Raw genomic sequence first — 22,584 nt, 5'->3', positions numbered from 1 at the left:
TGTTCTCGTCGCCGTTCTTGATCCGGAACTTGTTGTCGAGATACCCCGGAAGAGGTAACTCGCGTGAGAGCGGCGTGTTCGGTACCCAGAACTGGAGAACGCGAAGGCGCCAGTGAGGCGGAGGAGAGTTGCGCTAGGTAGGTAGGCCTCTCCCAGGAAGAGGGATGTTCTTCTTGACTCTCCAGTTGGAGTGTTTATTACTATTTCATTCTATAAAAAATCACCCCCCCATCTCCTTTCTAAACTATCTTCCACCCAAGTGGCCCCTGGAGCTACTCTTCCGGTTTGGCCAGTCGTCTTTTGAAAGAAAGAACCTAGCTGCTGGGGAGGGGAAGGACCCAAAATTTTAGTTCCCAGTCAAGGGCTCCGGTCGGGCAGCATCGATGCCCTGCTCTGAGCGTGAGAAAATACCGAGCAGGCCTCACACTCGGCTGAGTATTGAACACCCGCAGCGTAGCAAGTTGTCCAGTGCTACGAAGAAAGAAAAGACTTGTAAGAATATGATGGAAAAGTTGCCCCGCTGTGTCACACGAACATAAAGAAGTCTGTAATCCTTGATCATTTTACTCCAGGCACTGTACTAAATGTCGCTAGTATGCGCTACAGTGGTTCTGTGTAATTGCTCCACGACGTTTTTGTGTTTTAAGTGGAGAGAATTATTTCAGGCAGAGATTGCTGCTTGAAAACACCTGGTAATTTGGTGTGACTGAATAGTAGATTATGTAGCAGGAGTTTAGGTTAGAAGGATAAAGTAGGTTGAAACCAAATTGTGTATTCTTTGAATTTCTGCTGAGGGATTTATATTTTATTGTCACCCCACCAACCTGAGTCCACTTGTGCAACACGTAACGAAAACCAGTCTGTTGACACTGGGTTGTGGTGAAGAAAAGCACAGCGTTTATTGCAGGGCTGTAAGCAAGGGACTGGGAGACAAGCCTCAAATCCACTCCAGTTGGGTGTTCAGTTAGCGTTTTGTTTTGTTTTGTTTTGTTTTTAAGGTGAAGAACAAAGAGGCTGGAACGAATCATTTCATAACATTTCTGTGACTTTTTTTTTAATTGGAGGATAATTGCTTTACAATGTTTTGTTGGTTTCTATTGAACTCTGTGATTTTTTTCATAATTATAGTTTCAGGAGTCAGGGTGTCTCTGGTTTATAATTCTTCTCTGGCCAGGTGGTCCATGGCATGAGGGTCTGTTAACTCATCTTGCCCGGGAGAAACAACCTGAGTTGTACGTGATATCTACAATTTTACTGTATTGACAGTGTATTTACAACAGCAATTTTTACGCAGGATTGAGGTCACAGTGGACAAAAGAGAGAATAAAGTTTTGGATAGAGAGATTAATCATAAACTTGATAAGGGGACTCAGTTTTAGGAGGACTGGGTTTCCTTATTCCTTAGATGCTTATCCAGTGATTTTTGAGCAGAGAAAATACAGATTACAGAGAAATTACAAATCAGATTTGTGCTTTATAAGTACAGTTAATTATAATGGCAGATGTACTAGGACGAAATGAAGAATATGGAAAGATTACAGGAAGTTTGAGAGGGAAAGAAAAATATTGAGTTCAATATAGGACATAGTCTAGACCACTTCATAGACATCTAAGTGGTAAAATCTAACAGAAACTGAAAGTTCAAGTGTGGAGGCCAAGAGAGGCTGTAGGAATCCTCAGCATCTATTGTTTCAGGAGTAAGTGAGATTGTTCATTTTACAAACTATTTATATATTGTATCTCCTCCTACTAGAATGGGAGCTCCATGAAGGGTAGGATTTTGTTTTGTTCAGAGCTCTGTCTCCAGGGTCCAAAACTGTGCACAATAGGCTCTCAGAAAATATTGATTGAATGGAAAGAGGATATATAAACAAGCCCTGTCAAATAGAACTTTCTGCAGTCATGGAAATGTTCAGTATCTCGCTAATTCAGAGTGGAGCTTAGCCACTTAAAGAAATTATTTAGCTGTATGTGGGATCTTCGTTCCCTGACCAGGGGTCAAACCCGTGTCCCCTACATTGAAAGGTGGACTCTTTAAGTAGAAAAGAATAGCTTTATTGCTTTGCCGGGCAGAGGGGGCCACAGCAGGCCCTCAAAACCATGTGTCCCCACTTGGGGAAGATAAGTTTTATAGTAACTGTTCAAAGAGGGCATGACCAGCTCATGGACATTCTTCTGATGGGTGGGCGGTGAGGTTAAGTGAGAGTCTGCAGCTGGTCTGAGGTCTACATGCTTGTGGTCCACGGGACCCTCAGGGAAGCTCCCTAGCCACTTCCAAGTTGTTGAGCTATTGAGCATTTGAAATGTGGCCATACGTAACTTAAAAACTGAATTTTTATTTAGTTTTAATTAAGTTTAAATACCTGCATTTGGCTAATAGTTGCAATATAGGACAACATAGGTAGAGACTGAAAAGAGGGCGAAATGTGTAAGCTTGGCTAATACTTACATCAGTGGCAAACAGAAAGAGACTATAGATAATGAGGAAAAGGTGTCAGAAAGGTAGGATGATATTAGGGTGAACGTTGTGTTAAAGAATTCAAGGGAGGAGGGTTTAAAGAAAAGTTATCAGTGAGTGGTGCAAAAAGTTTTCAAGTTTAGGCCTCAACTGAGGCCTATAAAGCGGCAGCTAGATAGTGTCTTGATTCTTTAGCAGTTTCAGTCGAATGGGAAAGGCGGGCAGGTAACTGAAGAAGTTTAAAGATGAAGGGAAGAGGAAAAGTGAGGCAGTGGTTTAAGGGTCCAAGAGGATGGATTTTTAGGTTGGAAAAGTCCAAAGGGCAGTAGCCAGTGGAACAGGGTCATCGGGTGGAGCGTAATAGGATCACAAGCACTGGTGAGAGGGGTTTAATATGGCCACTGGAAGGCACCAAGCGGAGGGTCTTAGAGGATGTGTTCCTTTTGCGATGCCATCAATGCCTGGGACAACAGAGATGAGGCTGAAAATAGTTATGTTTACCTTCGTTTCAAGCACTGGGTTTATTGATAAATGTTTATAATAGATAGACAGAAAGGGGGACAGCCTGAAACACCTTTTACAAGGGTTGATGATGATCTGATCAGGCTGATAGATTAAAAGAACAGAGATGTTAGCATTAAGCTCAGCATTTTGGAATTAGGGACTTCATAAGATTAGGGACAGAAGCAATAAACAAATTGGTTCTTTCTGGAACTTTTTCTGCTAGTTATGGTGACTCTTATTGGTAGATCTGTTTTTAAATAAAGGTGAGAGAATGAGAAACTTTCCATCATGACCTTTTCGATTAGTATATTTTATATTGCTCTTACTAGTTTTGTGGCTGTGGATAAGCAACTTCTCTGATCTTTATTTTTCTCATCTTTAGAGAGAGGCTGGTAGTATTGTCTTATTTTCACAGCAACAATAATGGAAGTAAAGGGTTTTTAGCTTGCTGTTCAACACACAGTAGCTCCTCTATATGTACTGCCTTTCTCCAGATAGTACCTGAGTCTGGTATGTGGAATATTTGGTTATTTTGCAACCTAGTAATTGGTGCAGAAAATCCTTCTAATTCTTTGACATCGAAGTTTGTATATATGTATTTTTCTATAATTGAATATTTGTTCTATTTGTAGTCTGGCGGTTAGATTATCATAAAGAAGTTCTGCTGACCTATAAGCATCGTATAGTAACTAAATGATAGATGCATTAGAGATAATGTGGGTTCTGATAAGAATTTTTTTTTAATTCTTGTGTGTGTGTGTCTGCCAAGGCGTCTAGAGCCATAAAGTGCTATGGCAGTAGAGCCCTGTCACCATTTTAGGCACAGTTGTGAAAGAGGACTGAAACGAGGTGCTGAAGACCTGGCCACTTGTGACGCTCTCTGTCACTCTCCTTTTACCCCTGAATACTTGTTTCCTCAGGGTTCCTTTCTTCCCTCTGTATACTTGACCCAGGGACCTTATCCGCTTATCAGCCTTCAGTCAGTTTGTTAAGTTCTTTTAAACAATGTGGTTTCTAGCCTGTGCTTATCTTCTGACCTCTAAAGTGACATGTCTTTTTCTTTTTTCTGGACATCTCAACCAGGATGTCTTTTGGTCAGATCTGATGTAATATATTTGAAACCTTTCAGTGTCTTTTACTTTCAAACCTGCTCTTTTCATCAGTAAAGAGTATACTCCCAGTCTCCATTTGTTCAAATCTAGGTGGTGTTCTAACTTCTCCCTTTCTTTTATCACCAGACTTCCAGTGAATCACCGACTTATACAGGTGTGCTTCAGCCACTTCTTTGCTTTCCCATGTCACCACTCCTGTGTGACTGTCATCTCATCCAGACTGCTGGGAAAGGCAACGTAGAGCAGTGTTAAACACACAAGCTCTGGAGTCAGGCTACCACTTACTAGCTTTTTGAACTTGGGTGAGTGACATATTCTCTGTGAGCCAATTTTCACATCTGAAAAATGGGGGTAATAATCACATATTTACTTAAAGGACTTCAGTGTTGGGAACACTGAAGGAGACAGTTCGTGGAGAGTGTCAATACCTAATATGTAGCAAAATATTTATTAGTTACTGTTACTATTATTACATTATAGCAGTCTCCTAATCAATCCCCTGTATCTATTCTTGCCAGCTTCTAATTCCTTCTTTATAGTGAAGTCCCAGGTGATCTTTTAGAAAACAAAAATCATTTCCCTGCAGCAGTGTCTATCATCCCTAGAATTCCAAGCTGCTGAGCGTGGCTTACGAGGCCTTCTGCGATCTGCAGCCCGCCCTTCTTTCTCGCGTTTGTCTCTGCCGGTCTCCCCTTCCATCTTTGGGCTGTCTGGACCACTTTCAGGTCACTTGCACACCTTATTTCTCTCCTCTGGCTTTTCTGCTTGGTGTTCATTCTGCCTGAAATGATCTTTCCTCGTTCTGTCTTCTTATTGCTTTGTTGCATTTTAAATATTCCCTCAAGGTGGCCTTCCCTGACCTCCTAAACTGAGCTAAAGCACTTTATACACTCCCCTAACATCTTTCCATAACGTTTGCAGACATGTAACTGTCTTCTCCTCCGCTTACCTAGGAACTGTCAGTGGCCAGTATTGTTCATCACTATACTCCCTGTCTAGCAAGGCATGTGTCTGGCACAAAGGAAACCAGCAGACATTCGTGTTTGTTGTTTTTTCTGTTTTTAACTTCTGTTTGCCTTCATTTCCTCATTTTCAATATATAGAAAGAATGCTGACCTCTTATGGTTATGTGGATCAAATAACACAGTACCTTCAAAATACCACTGAAGCTTTGAGTTATGACAACATGAAGTCTTACTAAAATAAAATGAAAGAGGGACTTCCCTGGCAGTCAGTGGTTAAGACATCATGCTTCAACTGCAGGGGGCACAGCTTCGATCCTTGATTGGGTAACTAAGATTCCTGCATGCCACATGGCGTGGCCAAAATTTTTTTTAAAACATAAGAAATTCAAAATTAGGATTGGGTCATCTCTAAACCACTACCAGAATGTATGCTCTGTGCATGAAGGGACTGTTTCTCCTTTATTCCCCTAGATTCTAGAGCAAGACCAGTTAATATCTGTGGGATGAAGGAGGCATAAAAATAAAAGAATTAAGAAAGCAGATGCGCTTAATGACACCCTTTTGACTGTACTGCACATACCTATTCCGTTAGCTACACTCTGGACTTTGTATCATCTTCATGTTCTATTTCCAAACTCGAAACCCCAGACATCTCTCTCTAACCTCAGCCAACTGCCTTTCCAGCTCACTTCCAGCATACCTGTTCTTAATAGCATGTGGATATCCTGTCACCTTCCTGTGCTTACCTTTCTCATGGCCTGTCATTTCAAACATTCTTGCTCTCGCCCCAGCTTTCCTTATGCCCTGTGTCTCAGTGCTTACTCGTAGTAGAACTCAAACTTGGATAAATCCAGCCATCTGTTAGAGAAGGGGGAAGGTGAAGGAAGAATATGGGTGCGGCAGACTTCGTTACATGTTTGGAGGCAGTGATTAGGTGGTTTCAGTCTTTGGGCTTCTTCTTTCTCTGTGAAGTATGGAGTTACCCCTTCTGTGTTTTTACCTAAACTCAGGCTGCTAAGTACTGCTGGAGAAAATCAGCTGGTACGTACGGTACATTATTCATCATCAATGAACACATCAATGCTTTATTGATGATTCAGTCACCATGAACAGCTTTGCTGGGGTAATAGGAATTTCTAAAGTAATAAAGGATGAAAGATCATCTTCGTTTTTTTATCATGGTTGTACTACTGGTAAATTCAGTGTGTATTAAAACTATGCGAAAAAGGAATTAAGTGTTGATACATGGTACAGCATGGATGAACCTTGAAAATATTATGCTGGATGGTAGAACCCTGAAACAAAGGCCACCTTTTGTGTGGTTTGATTTATACGAGTGTCCAGAATAAGTAAATCCATAAAGTGGTTACCAGAGACTAGGGGAAGGAGAAGTGGGAAGTGACTGCTCGCGGTTACAGGGGTTTCTTTGGGGGGGCAATGAAAGTGTTCTGAAATTAGATACTGGCACTGGTTGCACAATATTGTAGATACGTTAAAAACACTGAATTGTACACTTTAAAAAGGTGAATTTTATAGTATGTGAATCACGTCTCAAAAATGAGGATTTCCCTGGTGGTCCAGTGGTTAAGAATCGACCTTGCAGTGCAGGGGACGTGAGTTTGACCCCTGGTCGAGGAACTAAGACCCCAAATGCTGTGGGGCAACTAAGCCCATGTGGAGCAACCCTAGATCCCACATGACGCAACTAACACCCAAAGCAACCAAATAAAGTTTAATATCCCTGTGCAATATTCACCTTAAAATATTCAAAAACATCGCACACTTTGCCTACAGTATAATTTCAATTTTAATGTCCTAATTTTAACTTAAATGAGGATTTTTTAAAAAATTTATGATAAAGTATGAATTTCCAGGACTGCTGTCTATCTGTGCACGCAGGTTACACACTGTAGAATTCCAAGGGCACCACTTGTAAGTTCTGCAAACATGATGTACTTTGTAAATGCTTAGATGCCATGTATTCCACCGGAAGAAACTGATTACTGTTTATACCTCTACATTGAAGTATATTGAATCCAACAGCCTCAAATGTAGACTTATGTAAATGCTTTATTGATGATTCAGACACCATGAACAGCTTTGCTGGGGTAATAGGAATTTCTAAAGTAATAAAAGGTGAAGGATCATCTTCCTTTGTTTTTTATGATGGTTGTACTACTGGTAAATTCAGTGTATATTACAACTGTGCAAAAAGTACTCTGCATTCATATGCAAGCTGACACTGGGGTTTTCACCTACAGTAATGTCCAGGGGCACCAGTATTCACATGTGAGGCTTTCAGCTTTCCGTGCGAGGGTCAGTAGGCGTCAGCAGCCCACCTCACTCCAGGCCTGTTGCTGTGACAACCAGGAACTTCCCTGAGGGGTTGGTACATCGAGAACTACTGCGTTATTGAAGACACAAGTGAATAAGCACTATATTTCAGAAAAGAGTGAGTTACTCTTGGTTCTTTTAGCTACTTTAGGCGTTTTGGTAAAACAACATTTCCTTTCTCCACAAGACTTAGCAAACACTGGGGAGCAGAGCTGTATCTGAGGGAGATGTACTCCTCACATTGAGATTCAAAATGACCTAAACTGCTTTGCCTGTATTCTTGAATTTTTTCTAGTGCTCAGGGGAGAAAAAAACAGTACCTGCCCAAGATCCAAAACATAGTTTGCCTTTTTTCTGGATGAATTAAAAGTACTGCTGCTTATATACTGTCAGGGCGTTGTATCTGATAAACTATAACTTTCCCTCCCTTGATAATGACCGCTTTCTTTTCCTTTCAGATGATCTCCAGATCCCTGGTTATGGAGTATCTGACTAATCCTGGTGCGCTTAGCTTGGCTGCTGGAGTTGCCTGTGGCGTGTGCCTGGGCTGGGGCCTCCGAATGCGCTTTGGGATGCTCCCCAAGAGCTCAGCGAGGGAGACAAATGCGGACACTGAAACAGAAGCAAGTATCCTCGGAGAGAGTGGGGAGTACAAAATGATTCTTGTGGTTCGAAATGACTTGAAGATGGGAAAAGGGAAGGTGGCTGCCCAGTGCTCTCATGCTGCTGTTTCTGCCTATAAGCAAATTCAAAAGAGAAACCCTGAGTTACTCAAAGAGTGGGAATACTGTGGCCAGCCCAAAGTGGTGGTCAAAGCCCCTGATGAAGAAACTCTGGTTGAATTGTTGACCCATGCAAAAGTGCTGGGACTGACTGTAAGTTTAATCCAAGATGCAGGACGTACTCAGATTGCACCAGGCTCTCGAACTGTTTTAGGAATTGGACCAGGACCAGCAGACCTAATTGACAAGGTCACCGGTCACCTAAAACTTTACTAGGTGGAATTTTGTATGATGGTGGTTCCCACCACCACAAGTGTTTGAAACTGTCAAATTCTAACAATAAAAGCTGATTTCTTCCCCCAGCTAAGATTCTTGAGATGAAATTCCATTCACGTGTTCTTCTGTCATGTACTTGGCCTGGTTAGAGAGTTATCTTGGGCTAAAAAAAAAAAAAGTTTGGTTAATAGTCCTGGTGATTCAAGTGAGGAGTGCTGAAACAAGAAATGTTTAAGATGAGAGGCACAGTTCACAATAAAATTGGACTAGAGGTGGGAAACAGCATTTCCTATGCGTGATTAGGCCCCGTTGTGTTACTAGCTCTTCTGGAGAAAGCAATGGCACCCACTCCAGTACCCTTGCCTGGAAAATCCCATGGATGGAGGAGCCTGGTGGGCTGCAGTCCATGGGGTCTCCAAGAGTCGGACAGGACTGAGCGACTTCACTTTCACTTTTCACTTTCATGCGCTGGAGAAGGAAATGGCAACCCACTCGTGTTCTTGCCTGGAGAATCCCAGGGTCTGGGGAGCCTGGTGGGCTGCCGACTATGGGGTCGCACAGAGTCAGACATGACTGAAGCGACTTAGCAGCAGCTCTTCCAAGACTATGTTGCTGTCCTCCTTGGATGATCAGGGGTTCTAGGGTATTCCCAATTTAGATGTAAACTGCAGTTTGTTTCTCCTTTTTTTTTCTTTTCTCCTTTTGTTTTTGAATATTTTATCGAGAGAGAATGGTATAGCCACCCACAACGAGTTTAAAAGCTAACCTTGTGGATTTTTCTCACAGTTGAGTTTTTACAGCACTGACCTAACCCACCTGTGCCGTGCTTCACATTTATTCCCTCAGCCACGCTGGCTAAAATTTCTCAGCAGTGGTTCTACATCTCTTCAGTTCACCCCTTTCCTAACAATGAAGGCAGTGAAACTTGTGAAGCAACCTGTGTGGACCTTGAAGGTGGTTATGGGCCCACATAGAAGTGATGGTAACTGTGAAGTGACTGCTACTTACCATTGTAACATCCCAGTACTTTCTTTACCTAGAACTTCAGGAACTGGACAATTCAGCTATTTAAGGGCACCTTATCTCCCTTTTGATCTTTATACATTCAGCATGACATAATCCAAATAATTACCAGCTGCCCAGAATATGATGGTTCCCAGCTCCCAAGAGCCACATAGCTTCCTCTATCTATCTCCTTTTTTGCAAAAAGCCATGTGTCTTGAAAGCTCTCTTTGGAGGGATTCTGACAGTATTTCTAAATTCAGTATATTCCTAAGAACTTCGATGTCAGGGAGAATTTTGGTAACAGGCCAAATTTTGATTGCAACTCACCATGGTTAACGTCAACAATTAGCATTAGTTAGTTGTTAACTTCAACATAAGCAGCAATGTAGCACAACTGCAAGGCGTCAGTGGCGTCTGGGCAGAACACTAAAGGCTACCGCAGCCAGGCTTAGAGGGCAGTCTTCTTTTACGCTGGTATCTGACAGCACAGAAGAAACTGCAGCTGTGAATGATGCCACAGTAGCGACTGTTTCTAAACAGAATGTTTATCCTGGTTTCCAAAGTGATGCAACAGCATGTAGCTGAGCTGAAGAGATCTCAGCCCTAAATGTATGATTCCACTTCAGGTAATTTCTGAGGCTTGCCTCGGAGAATGATGGTTCCAGGTTCAGACAGTGCATCCCAACAGGACCATCTGCCCTGGCTGACAACGTAATTGAGGTCAATCATGGCATATCTACTAGGATGAATAGTATACACACACTGGTAGCTATGGAAACATATGTTTTCTAGCTCACCCGTACTTTGCTATTTATTTTGTAAGGTTCGTAATTTTATTTCATGGTTCGCAAAGCAGAGAACCCTGGGTTCTCTAAAGACACCTGCAAAGGGTCAAAACAATTTTCCTGATACTCTTTCCCATTGTTTTGACATTTGCAGTGATGATAAAAAAGAAACGGTGGTGATACTGCTGGCACCTTTCACAAATCAAGACAGGGGCACCTATCTGTACAAGGAGTCATTATAGTTTTCACTGCCCTACATTTACTTTAAAAAGTTTAATGTCCTTGATGAAGCAGTAAAAAAAATTATTAAATTTGACCGTTTACTGTTTGTCTTAATATTCTTTGTAACATCAAACACTTCTGGTGCACACTGAAGTATAACTGTTATCTTAAGGAAAAAAAAAGACTTGTGTGGCTGAGTCCTGAGCTGAACTAGCTGCTTTTGTCATTTTTACTTGCAACAACGGACAGAATCTAGTTATCCAGATCTAGATTTTCAGCAGATATAAACTACACGATTCATTTTCATGGTTTCAGAGTCCACATTTCAACTAATCACAAGTGTCTGGAAAGGGTATTAAATCCATGTTCCAGTGCAGGAGACACAGGTTCAATCCCTGGTCAAGGCACTAACATCCCACATGCGATGTGGCCAAAAAATACTCTCTTCCTTTCCTAACGAAATTGCTGTATGAAGCCAAGTTTTTGAATACAGAAGAGTCTCTACTCAGACGAACTTTAGAGACTTGTAAAAAACAGTACAATGCCATTCCTTCTAGCTTGACTTTTGTTTGGGGAAATATGCTCATGTTATTATTGCTTACGTTAACAAGCAATGCTTATTACTGTCATTTAAATGGGTTAACAGTTTTAAAAAGTTGTTTTAACTATTAGTAAAGTAGGAATAGATACAATCCCAATAAACTAGTGCTTTTTGGGATCGTTAATAATTTGAATATGGTTACTTTATAGTAAACTTTTAAATAGGGAGTTTAAAATCTATTCTTTTTCAAAATCAAGCTGGTTATTCTAGGTTTTTTAACATTCGTATTTATGTGAATTTATGGTGGGGGAGCCTTCTATTAATACTGACAGTAACTACATCAACTTTGTAGGTATTTTTGGTGAAAATTGGCATCTTAGAAGTTCTGAATCATGAATGTATTTTCTCTCTCCATTTAATTTTCAGTTTCTTTCAGCATGATTTTGTAGTTACCTTTTGTTAAATCTATCACTAGTTAATACTCTTTGATTCTTGTTTTGCAAAATTTCATATTGTTTTTTTTGCTCTTGTAATTTTGAGACCTTGCTAAACAAGCTTTTTAAAGAGTTATTTTTATAAAAACAATGCTTAGGATTTTCTTCATACAAGATTAGGTCATCTATGAATAAAAATAGCTTTACATCTTCAAAAAAAAACTTGCATGATTTTGAGTATAGACAGATCCTAAGTTTGAGAACCACTACAGTGAGATATCTGCACGACTAAATCAACTTACAGAAATTTAAAGCAGCCTTACATGGAGGCCAACCTCTTGCTATCGTACCAATGTCTGTGTTGAAATGACTGCCAACAATTACCACCTTTTTTCGGTATAATGTCTACATTTGGATTCTGAGGAGGATCACTGAAAACATGTTTACCTTGAAAGTTTCCTATTAACCTCTTTCCCATTACTGCCCAGTATTGAGCTACCTGTTTTGTGATTTAAACACGTCTCCAAATAATCCTGCAAAGTATTCATGGTGTTAACATACATGTGAGGGAACAAGCTCAGGAAGTTCAGCTTACTCTCAATTTAAGCCTAAGTAATACACTGCTGCAGTTTCTCTTTCTACTATAGCCCGTTATTATGGATGGTTTAAGTGGCAACTCAGTATCACAGACATAGCACCAGGTTAAAATTATGTTTCTTTAAAAAAGATTCTTAACTGTGCTGTAAGAAAACCTTTACTGAAGAGTTTTAACTTGCTTCTATTAGGGAAGGGAAAAGAGAAAAATCATTCTGGTGATTCAAAGTATGTCTAGGAGAACAAATCTTGATTGTGAGAAGGAGTCCCCTGGGACCATTACTATTCTCCCTCTTGATGTTGATAAACATGAAGAAAGAGAGCAGAGACCCAGGAGAAACACCAGTATGCCCAGGACCTGAGCAGCAAGATGGTCCCTAAGACAAACCAAAAAATGAAAAGGGATTTTTCCAACTAATACCTCAATTTCCTATAGGAATATAGGTGGTGGGGAGAAGAAGACAGGAGTTCTAAGTTTTAAAAAAGCACTTCTGTGGAGTTTATGGTCAATGACTCAACTTTACAGCAATACAAAGCTAGGTGGGAGCTCTCTAGCTCTACTGAGAATTAACTGTGAAATGAACTTAGAGTAATATTCAATCATATGCAAAAAAACTTGAATTCAAACACTGGTTTAAAAAAAATCAACTTAAAATATTCATAATTTGAAGGCCTTTACAATTCATGGTGAAGAACAGCATGTTTGACTATGTGCTTATATACTCTTATTTCAAGTTAATATAATTTAACATCCATGATCTCTTCATCTGAATGAAATGCTCAGATAAACAGCTGAAGTGCTGCCTGGTTAAAATGATGGAGGTAGCCCCCGTCAGCACTGATGGGTTTTTCTGACCTCTGCATGGACCTCACGAACTACTGAAACACACACAGCGTGATGCGGTGCTTTCCCATGTCCCAGCCCGTAGCCCCCTTCTCCCTGTACCACCTGAGTATCCAGTATGAAATGGTTCTTGTGGTTTAAGAGAGATTTAAGTAAAACTGCCATTCTCCATGTTATTTCCACAGTCCAGTAATTTATTTTAAATTTGAGTAATTTCAAATTCCACAAACAAAACTGAAGAACAGCAATATTTTGTTTGAAGTCTTTCTTCTGTACACTCAGTGATCTAAAACACCACAATATCCAACATACACAAACCGCAGGGAAGGGTTAGTAAATACACACAGATTGGAATCATGGTGCTCCTTGTTCCTGAATGGAATGGTCCCACAGAAATAGCACAGGATACAGCACAACATAAGGGCACCTGTTACATATGAAGTGAGCAGAACACACTAGCATTTTCTATATGCGTAATGAGGAAACCTGCATAGGTTAGAGGGCCTTTTATGCTCATTTAAAAGTCAGGCAAGTTGTCTGTAATGCATTTTTCAAACAATTTGGAGAGCACTACGATCCCACGGAGGATATGCTCATTAGTGTTGTCTTTGTTGGCATTGACAGTCTTGCATGGTCATATATCAGTATTTTTGCTTTAGCTTTTCTTTGAATAAAAGAGATTTAAATGCATTTAGACAATACATACTGTAAGCTGTTTACATACACTAAATTTAAGAGATTCAATATTAGAGGTTTTTTTTTTTTCCTTTAAACACTACAGAGTGCAAATCAGGTTCTCCACAATAGATTGAGTATTAAGCAGTTCTTCAAAGAATGAGGGAAGAAGAAAAGCCCAAGTGAATAAAACATTGAAACTATTCCCCTTTGAAAATAAATTCTAAAATGATGCGGAATGTGAAATAAGCTTTAAACATAGGTGATCCGAGTTTATAGTTAGAAACAAAAAGTAGTCCTTCATGAAATAAAGGTTACAAGAACATGTGCCTGTTTCCCCTGTTATAAACTGAGAAGTGGGTAGAGACGATGTTTCGGTACGAAAATAGGTGACTACAGGATCAGCTTTCCGTCTCACATGCTGTACCCAAAGCCGGGCTGCGGTTGCCCGTAGGCTGGTGCAGTGTAACCATAGCCAAAAGGCGCCTGGGGAGGGACTGCAACGCTCGGTCCTGCTGTCAGCATCAGCTGGGGCTGACCTACAGAAGAGAAGAGAGGGCAGGGCGGGGGCGAGGAGGCGGGAGAGACGGTTAGCACCGCAGGACGGCCACACCCCCGACCCCGACTGCAGCAGCAAAATTGCAACTTGGAAGGAATTGGGGGGGGAGGGGGCCACTTCTGACTGACTGTCTCAATTTCAGCATGGCAGTCACCCTAGGAAGGGTCCTGCCTAAAAAGCCAACAAAAACCATGCAGGGCCAAGGGCCAGAACTGTATAAGTAATGATGTTACTTCATGTCATTTAAAGCAATATGCACATGCGCGCTCAACACGCTTAGGCAGCACAGTCAGCAGTAAGCCTATCACCACCACATGGCGTTTGCACATTGTATCTGGTGACAATATAATTAGCCCAGGAAAACAACTTTTTTTTTTTTTGGAAAACAACTTTTTAAGATACATTTTAACACAACTGAACTTTTAAAGTTAAGGTTTAAATTCTTGATTTAGATGTGTCTAAATGGTAACAAAACCAAGCATCCAGTACCAAAAAGAACAAGTTAAGACATATTCAAATATGCATTAGGTGTGAAATACATTAACCTCTTTCAAATACTTAGCTAACACTCTCATGAAGTTTAAATAGTTACTGTACAGAGGAACCGACCTGTAGAGAAACTGGCTAAATAGAAGAACATACCTAACACCTCTCCCTACCTCCTGCAAAAGAAGTACTCTTAATCTCCCTCTCTAATGTAAATCCAGAGTAGTATTTCTCCCACAAGTGACCTAATGGCTCTCCTTCGGTGAATAAAAACCCAAACTGTTTTCAGTGAATGAACTCTAGCAACCAGCAGTTTGTTAAAAAACTACTTCTAACTTTGATATTGAAATCTACCTTGAAATTTCAACCCCATTTTTTTTTTCTGAACAACGTAAGCATGTTGTTTTTTCATGAAGCTTCTCAGTTTCTTCGTATCACAATGGAATCGTGAGAAAACAAGAACAATACAGAAAAACCTGATGAGTGTGCAAATCTCTGATAAAGAGCAGAGAACTTCAAGGCAATGGGGGGCAGGAGGCGGCTGCCTGACAAAGTGCCAGACTAGTTCTTTCTAAACATCATGCTTCTCCATAGCCAGCTACCCAGGACTGGGGTGTGTGCGGGTATGTGGGTGTGTGGTACGGGGGGTGGAAGGGTAAGAAGGTGGCACTGTCAACAGCTGTCTTTGGCTCAACCCCATTGTCAACTGCTTACAAGGACTATCCATTTAAACACCCTGAAGAGAAGCCAAATTCAGTAGCTTCCCCCAATTATTACACCCACTCTGTTTCTACCTTCTTATCACAAATATGTCAAACATCTTGTTCCCATCTCTAAGAATCTACTTTATGTTCTCCAACTTTATCAAAACTACCCTGTCCTCTAAATTCCCAAAGTCCTTTTTATGTAAAGTAAAAAATGGAAATAATGCCACAATAGATTTACTATCATTTCCTTTAACAGGTTGAAATACAATAGTTGTAATTGTATACCTTCCTCCCAACACCACCTGGTTAAAGTGCTGTAACCTACACCCTTCAATTTCACTGCTCAAATCACTCTGTTCTCCGGGAAAGAAATGGAAAGGGGAAGGATTTCAGAAAGGCACAAGTAAGAAAACATTAAATTGCCTTAAATATTCAGAGTCTAAAAATCCTCTCTGGAAAATCTTCAAATGGAAGCTACTCAGTCATCTGTCTCAGTCAGAATTTAAAGAGATGCACTACTTCTGTAAGGCATACTTAAGATGACTATGGCATGTTCTCTCACCTTCTCCACTTTTGAAAATTTAATTCACCAATAATTCTTTGTCAGTAACTCATGATCAGGCCATAGATAAGTCAGGTTCTGATCTCAACAAACTGTTTTCTGAGGTTTTTTTGCGTTTAAAATCATCTTAGTGAAGAAGGTCAGTGCCTGCTCTAAGGCTGTTTGGCTCGTGTCTTAGCTTACGGAGCCTTCGGCACTGTGGAATGAACTGCTTGTCTACTCTATTTCTGAGGTTAAGCAGAGAAAGAGATTACCATAAACAATAGGTTGTGTCTCTGTGGCTTGTTCTTCCTCTTTTCTCAGTGATTCTGAAGCATCTAATTTATCCACCTAGAGAAAAACAAGTAATGGTAATTAGAACCTCAAAAGTATTACAGACCTAGATTTATGGCAGAAAGTGGAAAAGCCTTAGTATGTTAAATTTTGTCAAAATAAAACAGACTAGAGTAGAAAGAACATTCTCAGGCCCCTTCCAATTCAATGGCAATGTTCATACTTCAGTCAAGGTGATTTTTAGCACTGTCATTATAAACCCTCAGGAAGGAGGGATTTATAAATGCCATAAAAGCTCACGCCAGGCTAAAACTGGGCATGCTAGGATGCAGCCAGCCTGAGGGAGGGAGATAACCAGAAGGAACCACTTTCTCTGATGAAGGTTTAGCCCTACTAAAGATAACAATGATGAACTCATGACTGGACAAGACTTCCTTCCCCAAAGGAAACGGTATTCAAAAAAGTGAAACAAGTCTTGTGACTAGGTAAGTATGTCTGCAGAACCAACTATCTTTTTTGCCAACTGTGCACAACTTCTGTCAATATTGATTATGTGCAGGCTGAAGTTTAAGATTCAAGTGGCTCCATATTTAATCTTTTTTATATAAAGACAGGCTGCATGTGTTAATGCTCTGTTTTCTAAGTAACCAAGGAATGCCTGATTTTTCCCCAACTTCTTAGAGAAAGAAATGTTTACCTTTTAATTAAGCCCAAGAAGTAAATGACTGTTATACACTAGCTATTCTAAATAAAAGTGGATAGTAAAAAAAAAAAAAAAAAGTGGATAGTATCAGACAGAAATACTACTCTAGAGGAGTCCAAACATATTAGTGAAAGAAAAGAGCTGGAATACATAGATCCTTCCCTAACTAGTTGTGTCACCTTGGCAAACCACTGCACTGACCCTCAAATCTCCTTGTCTATATGGTGAGTCAGCTGAATGGGAAAATCTACGAAGCTCCTTCTAGCATCAGCATGACTTGGAATCTGGAATTCTGTGAAGGACTAGGGAGTATGGCAGCAGGACACAGACCAGGGAATCTCCCCCATACCACTTCCACTTGCCTTTAAACTGCGCTGTATCTGTCTTGTAGACTATAGAGTCTTGTCGTTAGTATAGCATTACACTTGATGTAAACTAAATTTCAAGTCTCAGTGTTATCTGTTACTAGAGGGTTTCAAAGTCCTAGGGGTGCTGAGATGGGGAGGCAGAGTGCAGAACTTTTTTATGAGTGTTCATTCCATGTCCTTCAAAAAGGCGAATAGTGAAAAATCACTCACAAAAAAAAGACATGCAGGACTTCAGTGAAAAGGCTTTAAAGACTTGGTCCCAGAAAGGTTAAAGCAAAACCTAGTTTCTATTTGCAACTATTTTAAAAACAGTGTTTCAATCCTACACAGGCCATTAAGGTTAGGACAGTATGTTACATGTATTTTAATTGTTTTATAGTGAGTATCTTAAATGTGGGTCTAATTTACCCTAATTTGTCAGGGAGCAAAATGTGAGAAAAGTGGTAAGAGTCAGACTCAGACACCTTCACACAAAATGTGGTTTTTCTACCCTGGGAAGATGGGTTATTAGTTTGCTTGAGTATTTCATTTTTTAAATTTTATCACCTAAGGGCTCATGTGTTAAAATTACCCCACTATCAAATTAAAGACTACTATGGAGTATAAGTACCACAAGAAACACTCACTGTTTGGCACCCAAACTTAAAAACAAAAATGACTACAGCTCTCTAATCTAAAGTACAATCTGCGCCACCAAGGACAGTCAGATGGGGTTTTGCTAAGTATCCAAGAGTGAGCTAAAGAAGTTATTTTTAAAAAGTACATGGATGAGTGTACATTAATAACGTCTAAGAAGAAAAATCAAACAAAAAAACCCACTGAATAACACATTGCCAGACTTTCAAGGAAAAGATTCTAAAGTGAACATGTGTTTAAAAGTTAATGTCTGAGTCGGATGTTGAAGACAGAAGTCTGTTAAAGATTTAGAAGAGCTAGCAATGTCATAATGCCCAGGCACAGACATAGGCAGGTTGGGCAAAGAGACAAAACAAAAAGTAACAACTGTGAAGGAGGAGCATCATGCTAAGCAAAAATTGATTTTTCTATTTAATGGGACAGCCTCTGGCTCAGCAATATCCAATTATTGTTTCCAATGACCCAATTTGGACTCCTCCAAACAGAAAAGCAGAGAAGGCTTTTATGAACACAAGCTTTTGTTAAGAGCTGTAACAAAAGTTTCTGATCCTTGGATTAAAAAAGAAAAATTACAGGTAAGCATGTCACTGAGTTCAGTTCCATCTGTACTATTGAATATTCATGATAATGTAAAAGGCTTTTCCACAGAGACTGCAATACGCTGCAGAGGAAAAGTTAACATGCAGTCAGTTATTTTGGTGTATGTGTGCATGAAAAAAAGGCAAAAGTACTGAAGCAAGAAGTGAGATCTGAAGATGACTGTTGCTATACAGGCTCTCAAGAAACACACACAGCCCACAGCAATGCTTTAAGAGTTTCAAAAGTAGTATGATGTAATTGCAATGACTGTTGTACATGCTTGATTTAAAACAACGCATAACACTGCAGTTCAATTACCTATTTTTCACACACACGCTTTCTAACTGCCTTGCTTACTAGCTGCTGAAGGGCCTCACACACAATGCATTTTACTCAGGTTTGCCCTAAGTTCCAATGGTGACTCCAGTTTGGTTCAATGTAATTCCAAGGCACTGTTCCCCCCTCCAAATTATTTTAAATTGTTTTAACTGTCCTTTATCTTCCCACCCTTTTCTCACCATAATTTGATACCAGACACAAGTTTGTAAGTTTGTTTCATTTATACGGGGATGGAGACAAGCCAATGAAGGAAGCAGCAACCAAAAGGTGCCTAAATTTGACTTTGGACAAGCCAAAGGGATGAGTAACAGCAAATTTGTAGCTTCAGAGATGTACCTTATTATAGAAAGCAGAAGTTAATATGGTTCCATATTTTACAGAAATAATCCAGTTGCTTAGCAACAGTTATAGCAAGCTAATCTGATGATTGTAAAAGTTTTGATTTCTCTTGAAAATGAACTAGCACCATAAGAACTGGACACCTGGAGAAACATGAGGAAAGTCTCTTCGGAAGCAGCTAGTATCTCTTGTATCTACTTTCAGCAAAAAATTAGTAAGAATCAAGAGATCAGAAACTGGATCACAGTCCTTCAATACCAAAAAAAAAAAAAAAAAACCCAAAACCAAAAAACCCCAAAAAGCCTTTTAGGGCATATATATATACATATTTAAATTCAACAACTGTCAGGCACACTCACAAAATAATACCAGAGGCTGTTTAATTTTACTTAGAATATTGATAAATCCTATTATGGTCCAGATACCCTGACAGGGAAGAGAAATCTCCTGGAACTTTGGAATTAATATGGAAACTCAACATGCTCAGTTTTTAATAATATATTTAAGAGAGACTGTGAACCAACTACTGATTAGCCTCCTGCCCTTCCTAAAGCCTATTAGCCGATTAGTAGCAAACATCTACTAATGTCCTAGAGCTCTATTATAGTTATATTTTAAGGGACTTGCAGAGGCTTTAGTGAAAATTTATTGGGGGAAAAAGCAGAAGCAGCAGTGTAGAAAAGGAAGGAAAAAAAATCATGCAAATTCCTTAGACTTAGTCCTCCAGACTTAAAGATGGAAAAGAATCAACTTTCACCTTTTCCTTTATTGCATCAACCTGCAAAGGAATTCAGAAGGTGCAGCTTAGAAAAAAATCAAATTCCATATTGAGCATAAAAAGGTAGAATCAGCAACAAAGGTTTAGGGGAGAAACATCTAACCACTAAAAAAGGTATGAGAGAAGTGAAAATAAAGGGCATACTGGAAGCAAAACTCAGAATTTTTTTTTTTTAACTTCAGAGTTTATTTGCAGAAGAATTTATGCTAGAGTCAAGTGTGAAAGAAAGCAGCTTAATCGCTAGTAAAATTTACAGCACTTCAGTTAACAGCAGCTTAGAGCCAGGTCTCACAAGTTGGCATTATGCATAAGAAAAGAAGCTATTCTCATCTGTGGCTAAGGTAAGACAACTTTCTTTTTCCTCTTACACTGGATTTAAGCAGTTTCTACACAGAAAAATGTTAATTCTCAAAAAAACTGTAACTTAACACAATGATATCTAATTGGATGGCAGCCCAAGGAAATGCTCAGCCACACTGGGGGTTGTTAGTAGTGCACCTCCCACCCTGACACACGCCTTTAACTCAGACATGCTGAAAAGACCAGACGCAAAACTGACTTTAATAAGCATGTTTTGCTTTGACAAAATGGATCCTTTAGGACCATTTTAAAATGCTCCACAGCAGGACAGGGTAAAAACATCCTAACATCAAAAACAAATACTAAGAAGAATAAGTTAATCTTATAAGATGATTATACCCCCAGCTTGTTTAACGCACTTTTAGGAAATGTGTCATTAATTGTTAACCTCCTGCAATATTTTTTAATAAGGGGTTAAACTATCAAAATATTGAGAAGATTAACAGGACATTAAGAATACAGCTGAAGCTTTCCCATGGGAAACAGGCATACGTATTAAAGTCAAGAACCAACCAAAGAGAAGGGAATCTACACTACTAAGTAATGGTCATCTGAGTTACAAGAATTGATTTGAGGAAGACATTATTTTAACACAAAATGTTTCTATCAAATGTTTAAAAAAAACAAAGACAGAAACCCATACAATATGGACGTAATACTATGTGCTGCTCAGAAATACATTCTGTGGTATTCTGAGTATAAACATTTTGCCAAGATATGTCTGAGTTACCTTTCCATTCAATGTCATTTGTCAGGTATTAAAAACTACTGGAGAATAGGAATATTTCATGATCAACTAAATTATTTAGAGAAAACCTCTGGAAACAAAGTCTATACATGGATTCTACATATCCTCAGGCTGATTAGTTCTCAGAGGCGCCATTACCTTTGTCAAGTACTCCTTCATGACTTGGATGAAATAGGGCATGGCGAAGTCCATGATGTTGTGCCTCCATGCAGTTTCCAAGACAACATCTGGCCTTAACAGATCGTAACAAGTAAAGAGACATGCTCCAAAGCACTCTCTTTTTTCTTCCTGCAAAAACCACTGTAGGAGCTCTTCAGCCAATTCAGTATCTTTAGATTCAGAGGCATACTGCATTGCATCCTATTTAAAGGAAAGAAAGTAAGTCAAACATTAAATTCAAATATGATGAACTGATAAATTAAATAACGCAACGGGGGAAAAAAAACTCAGTTATATCATTTAAATTAAGGATTTCCTGAAAGAAAAGGAAGACAGAGGAAAGCATTCTCTTTTTAACAGAGAGGTCTGACAGAAGCATATGACAGCCTCCAACATTAAGAAGTGACATAACTATTATCTCCTCAACTGGGAGCTTAAAGGCAATTCCCATATTTGCAAAAACTAATACCTTTATAGACCATAATCACTTCTAATATGCCATCTTAGGACTCACACAGATCATCTAGTTCTTGGCTTAATAGGCCCACCCCACCATCTTTCTTCACCTTGTACAGGCTATCTTTCTTGCACAGCTCTACACTCTGTTTCCAGCGATTATTGCCTTTGAAGAGGTAAGCAGCAATTCTTCTGAACTCAATGAGTTCATGCTTTTCCAAACGCTGAGCAAGTGAGATATTGTCAAAGTTGTCATAAGCATCTATCGATGTTCTCAGAGCCTTAAAAAATAAAAGAAAGCCACTGTAATGCCAAACCAGTATTTCATTTTAGTTTAAATTTTATGTTCCATCATTCTTGATCAATGAGCCGTTACTGTATATAACTGACTGCGTGTAATGTGATCAGTATCTTGCATAATGAATGTTTAATAAGACTTGATCAATCAGCCATTATTGTAATTAAGACAGCCTAGATTCAAGAATCAAACCATAAAGTTATACTATGAACAAGTATCAACATTGCTCAATCTAACTGTTTAACAATAAGGTCCTTGAAGGCACTATAAAATTTCTAGGCAACAATTTTCTCCAAGGTTTTTGGTATCAAGAACTAACTTGAATGGTTATGAAACTGCAAAGATTTGTAATTTGGAGGGTAAGATTTTATGCCCTAGGGAAACTCCTGATACAATTCAACATGGTATTCAGTCATAGAGATCAGCACTGGGTCTGCACCTGAAAGAAAATCATGTTGACAAGAAGAGAAAGAAAAGGCAATTTAGCTTAACCTTAACTTTTTTATATTTCTGCAAAATTCTTCACAAAGGAAAGTTTACTAAGAGACAGGTACTGAATAAGCTATTGGGCAAGAGAAACAGTGAATAAAAAAGTTAATACCATATAAGGTTTATACACTAGTTTAAGAGATCAAAAACTTTTCAACTCAATCTACAATCTAGATGTTTACAGATGAAGTAACCATAGTATTTTTCTAAAGCATTAACTTGGACTCTGCAAACTTGGCATTTAATTAGAAGACATCATGTTTATCAATCCTGA

At 39.4% G+C, this 22,584-nt stretch overlaps 2 protein-coding genes across 6 annotated transcripts in view; one reads left to right on the top strand and one right to left on the bottom strand.

Annotated features, from left to right (window-relative positions):
- Positions 1-47: 47 nt before the first annotated feature.
- On the top strand, positions 48-11,580 carry PTRH2 (peptidyl-tRNA hydrolase 2). Of its 4 annotated transcripts, XM_042255324.2 has the most exons (4): positions 48-137; positions 4,201-4,376; positions 7,301-7,491; positions 7,832-11,580. In XM_042255324.2, exon 4 carries the CDS (start codon positions 7,832-7,834, stop codon positions 8,369-8,371), a length of 540 nt encoding a protein of 179 aa, XP_042111258.1. In that variant the 5' UTR covers positions 48-137; positions 4,201-4,376; positions 7,301-7,491; the 3' UTR covers positions 8,372-11,580. The 4 variants fall into 4 exon arrangements, with proteins under 4 accessions (XP_042111258.1, XP_004012463.1, XP_004012461.1 ...); XM_004012414.6 differs by lacking the exon at positions 7,301-7,491; XM_004012412.6 differs by lacking the exons at positions 4,201-4,376; positions 7,301-7,491.
- A 1,389-nt stretch (positions 11,581-12,969) lies between these two features.
- The window catches only part of CLTC (clathrin heavy chain), a 64,025-nt gene continuing 54,410 nt past the window's right edge, over positions 12,970-22,584 (bottom strand). The window contains exons 29-33 of one of the 2 annotated variants that reach the window (XM_060395124.1): positions 21,634-21,804; positions 21,047-21,268; positions 19,780-19,800; positions 16,040-16,115; positions 12,970-14,010 (exon numbers count right to left, since the gene is read on the bottom strand). In XM_060395124.1, the coding sequence (XP_060251107.1) occupies positions 13,886-14,010; positions 16,040-16,115; positions 19,780-19,800; positions 21,047-21,268; positions 21,634-21,804 (615 nt within the window). In that variant the 3' untranslated portion in view covers positions 12,970-13,885. The remainder of the gene's footprint in view (positions 14,011-16,039; positions 16,116-19,779; positions 19,801-21,046; positions 21,269-21,633; positions 21,805-22,584) is intronic. The other variant, XM_027975337.2, reaches the window with a different exon arrangement.

This window comes from Ovis aries, chromosome 11 (assembly GCF_016772045.2).
Source record: "Ovis aries strain OAR_USU_Benz2616 breed Rambouillet chromosome 11, ARS-UI_Ramb_v3.0, whole genome shotgun sequence".
Taxonomy (NCBI): domain Eukaryota; kingdom Metazoa; phylum Chordata; class Mammalia; order Artiodactyla; family Bovidae; genus Ovis; species Ovis aries.
This window is presented reverse-complemented; position numbering and strand designations above follow the sequence as displayed.

What these genes read in the sequence shown, in the direction of transcription:
- PTRH2 (XM_060395146.1), top strand. Translation starts at nt 7,808, where the DNA reads ATGACCGCTTTCTTTTCCTTTCAGATGATCTCCAGATCCCTGGTTATG.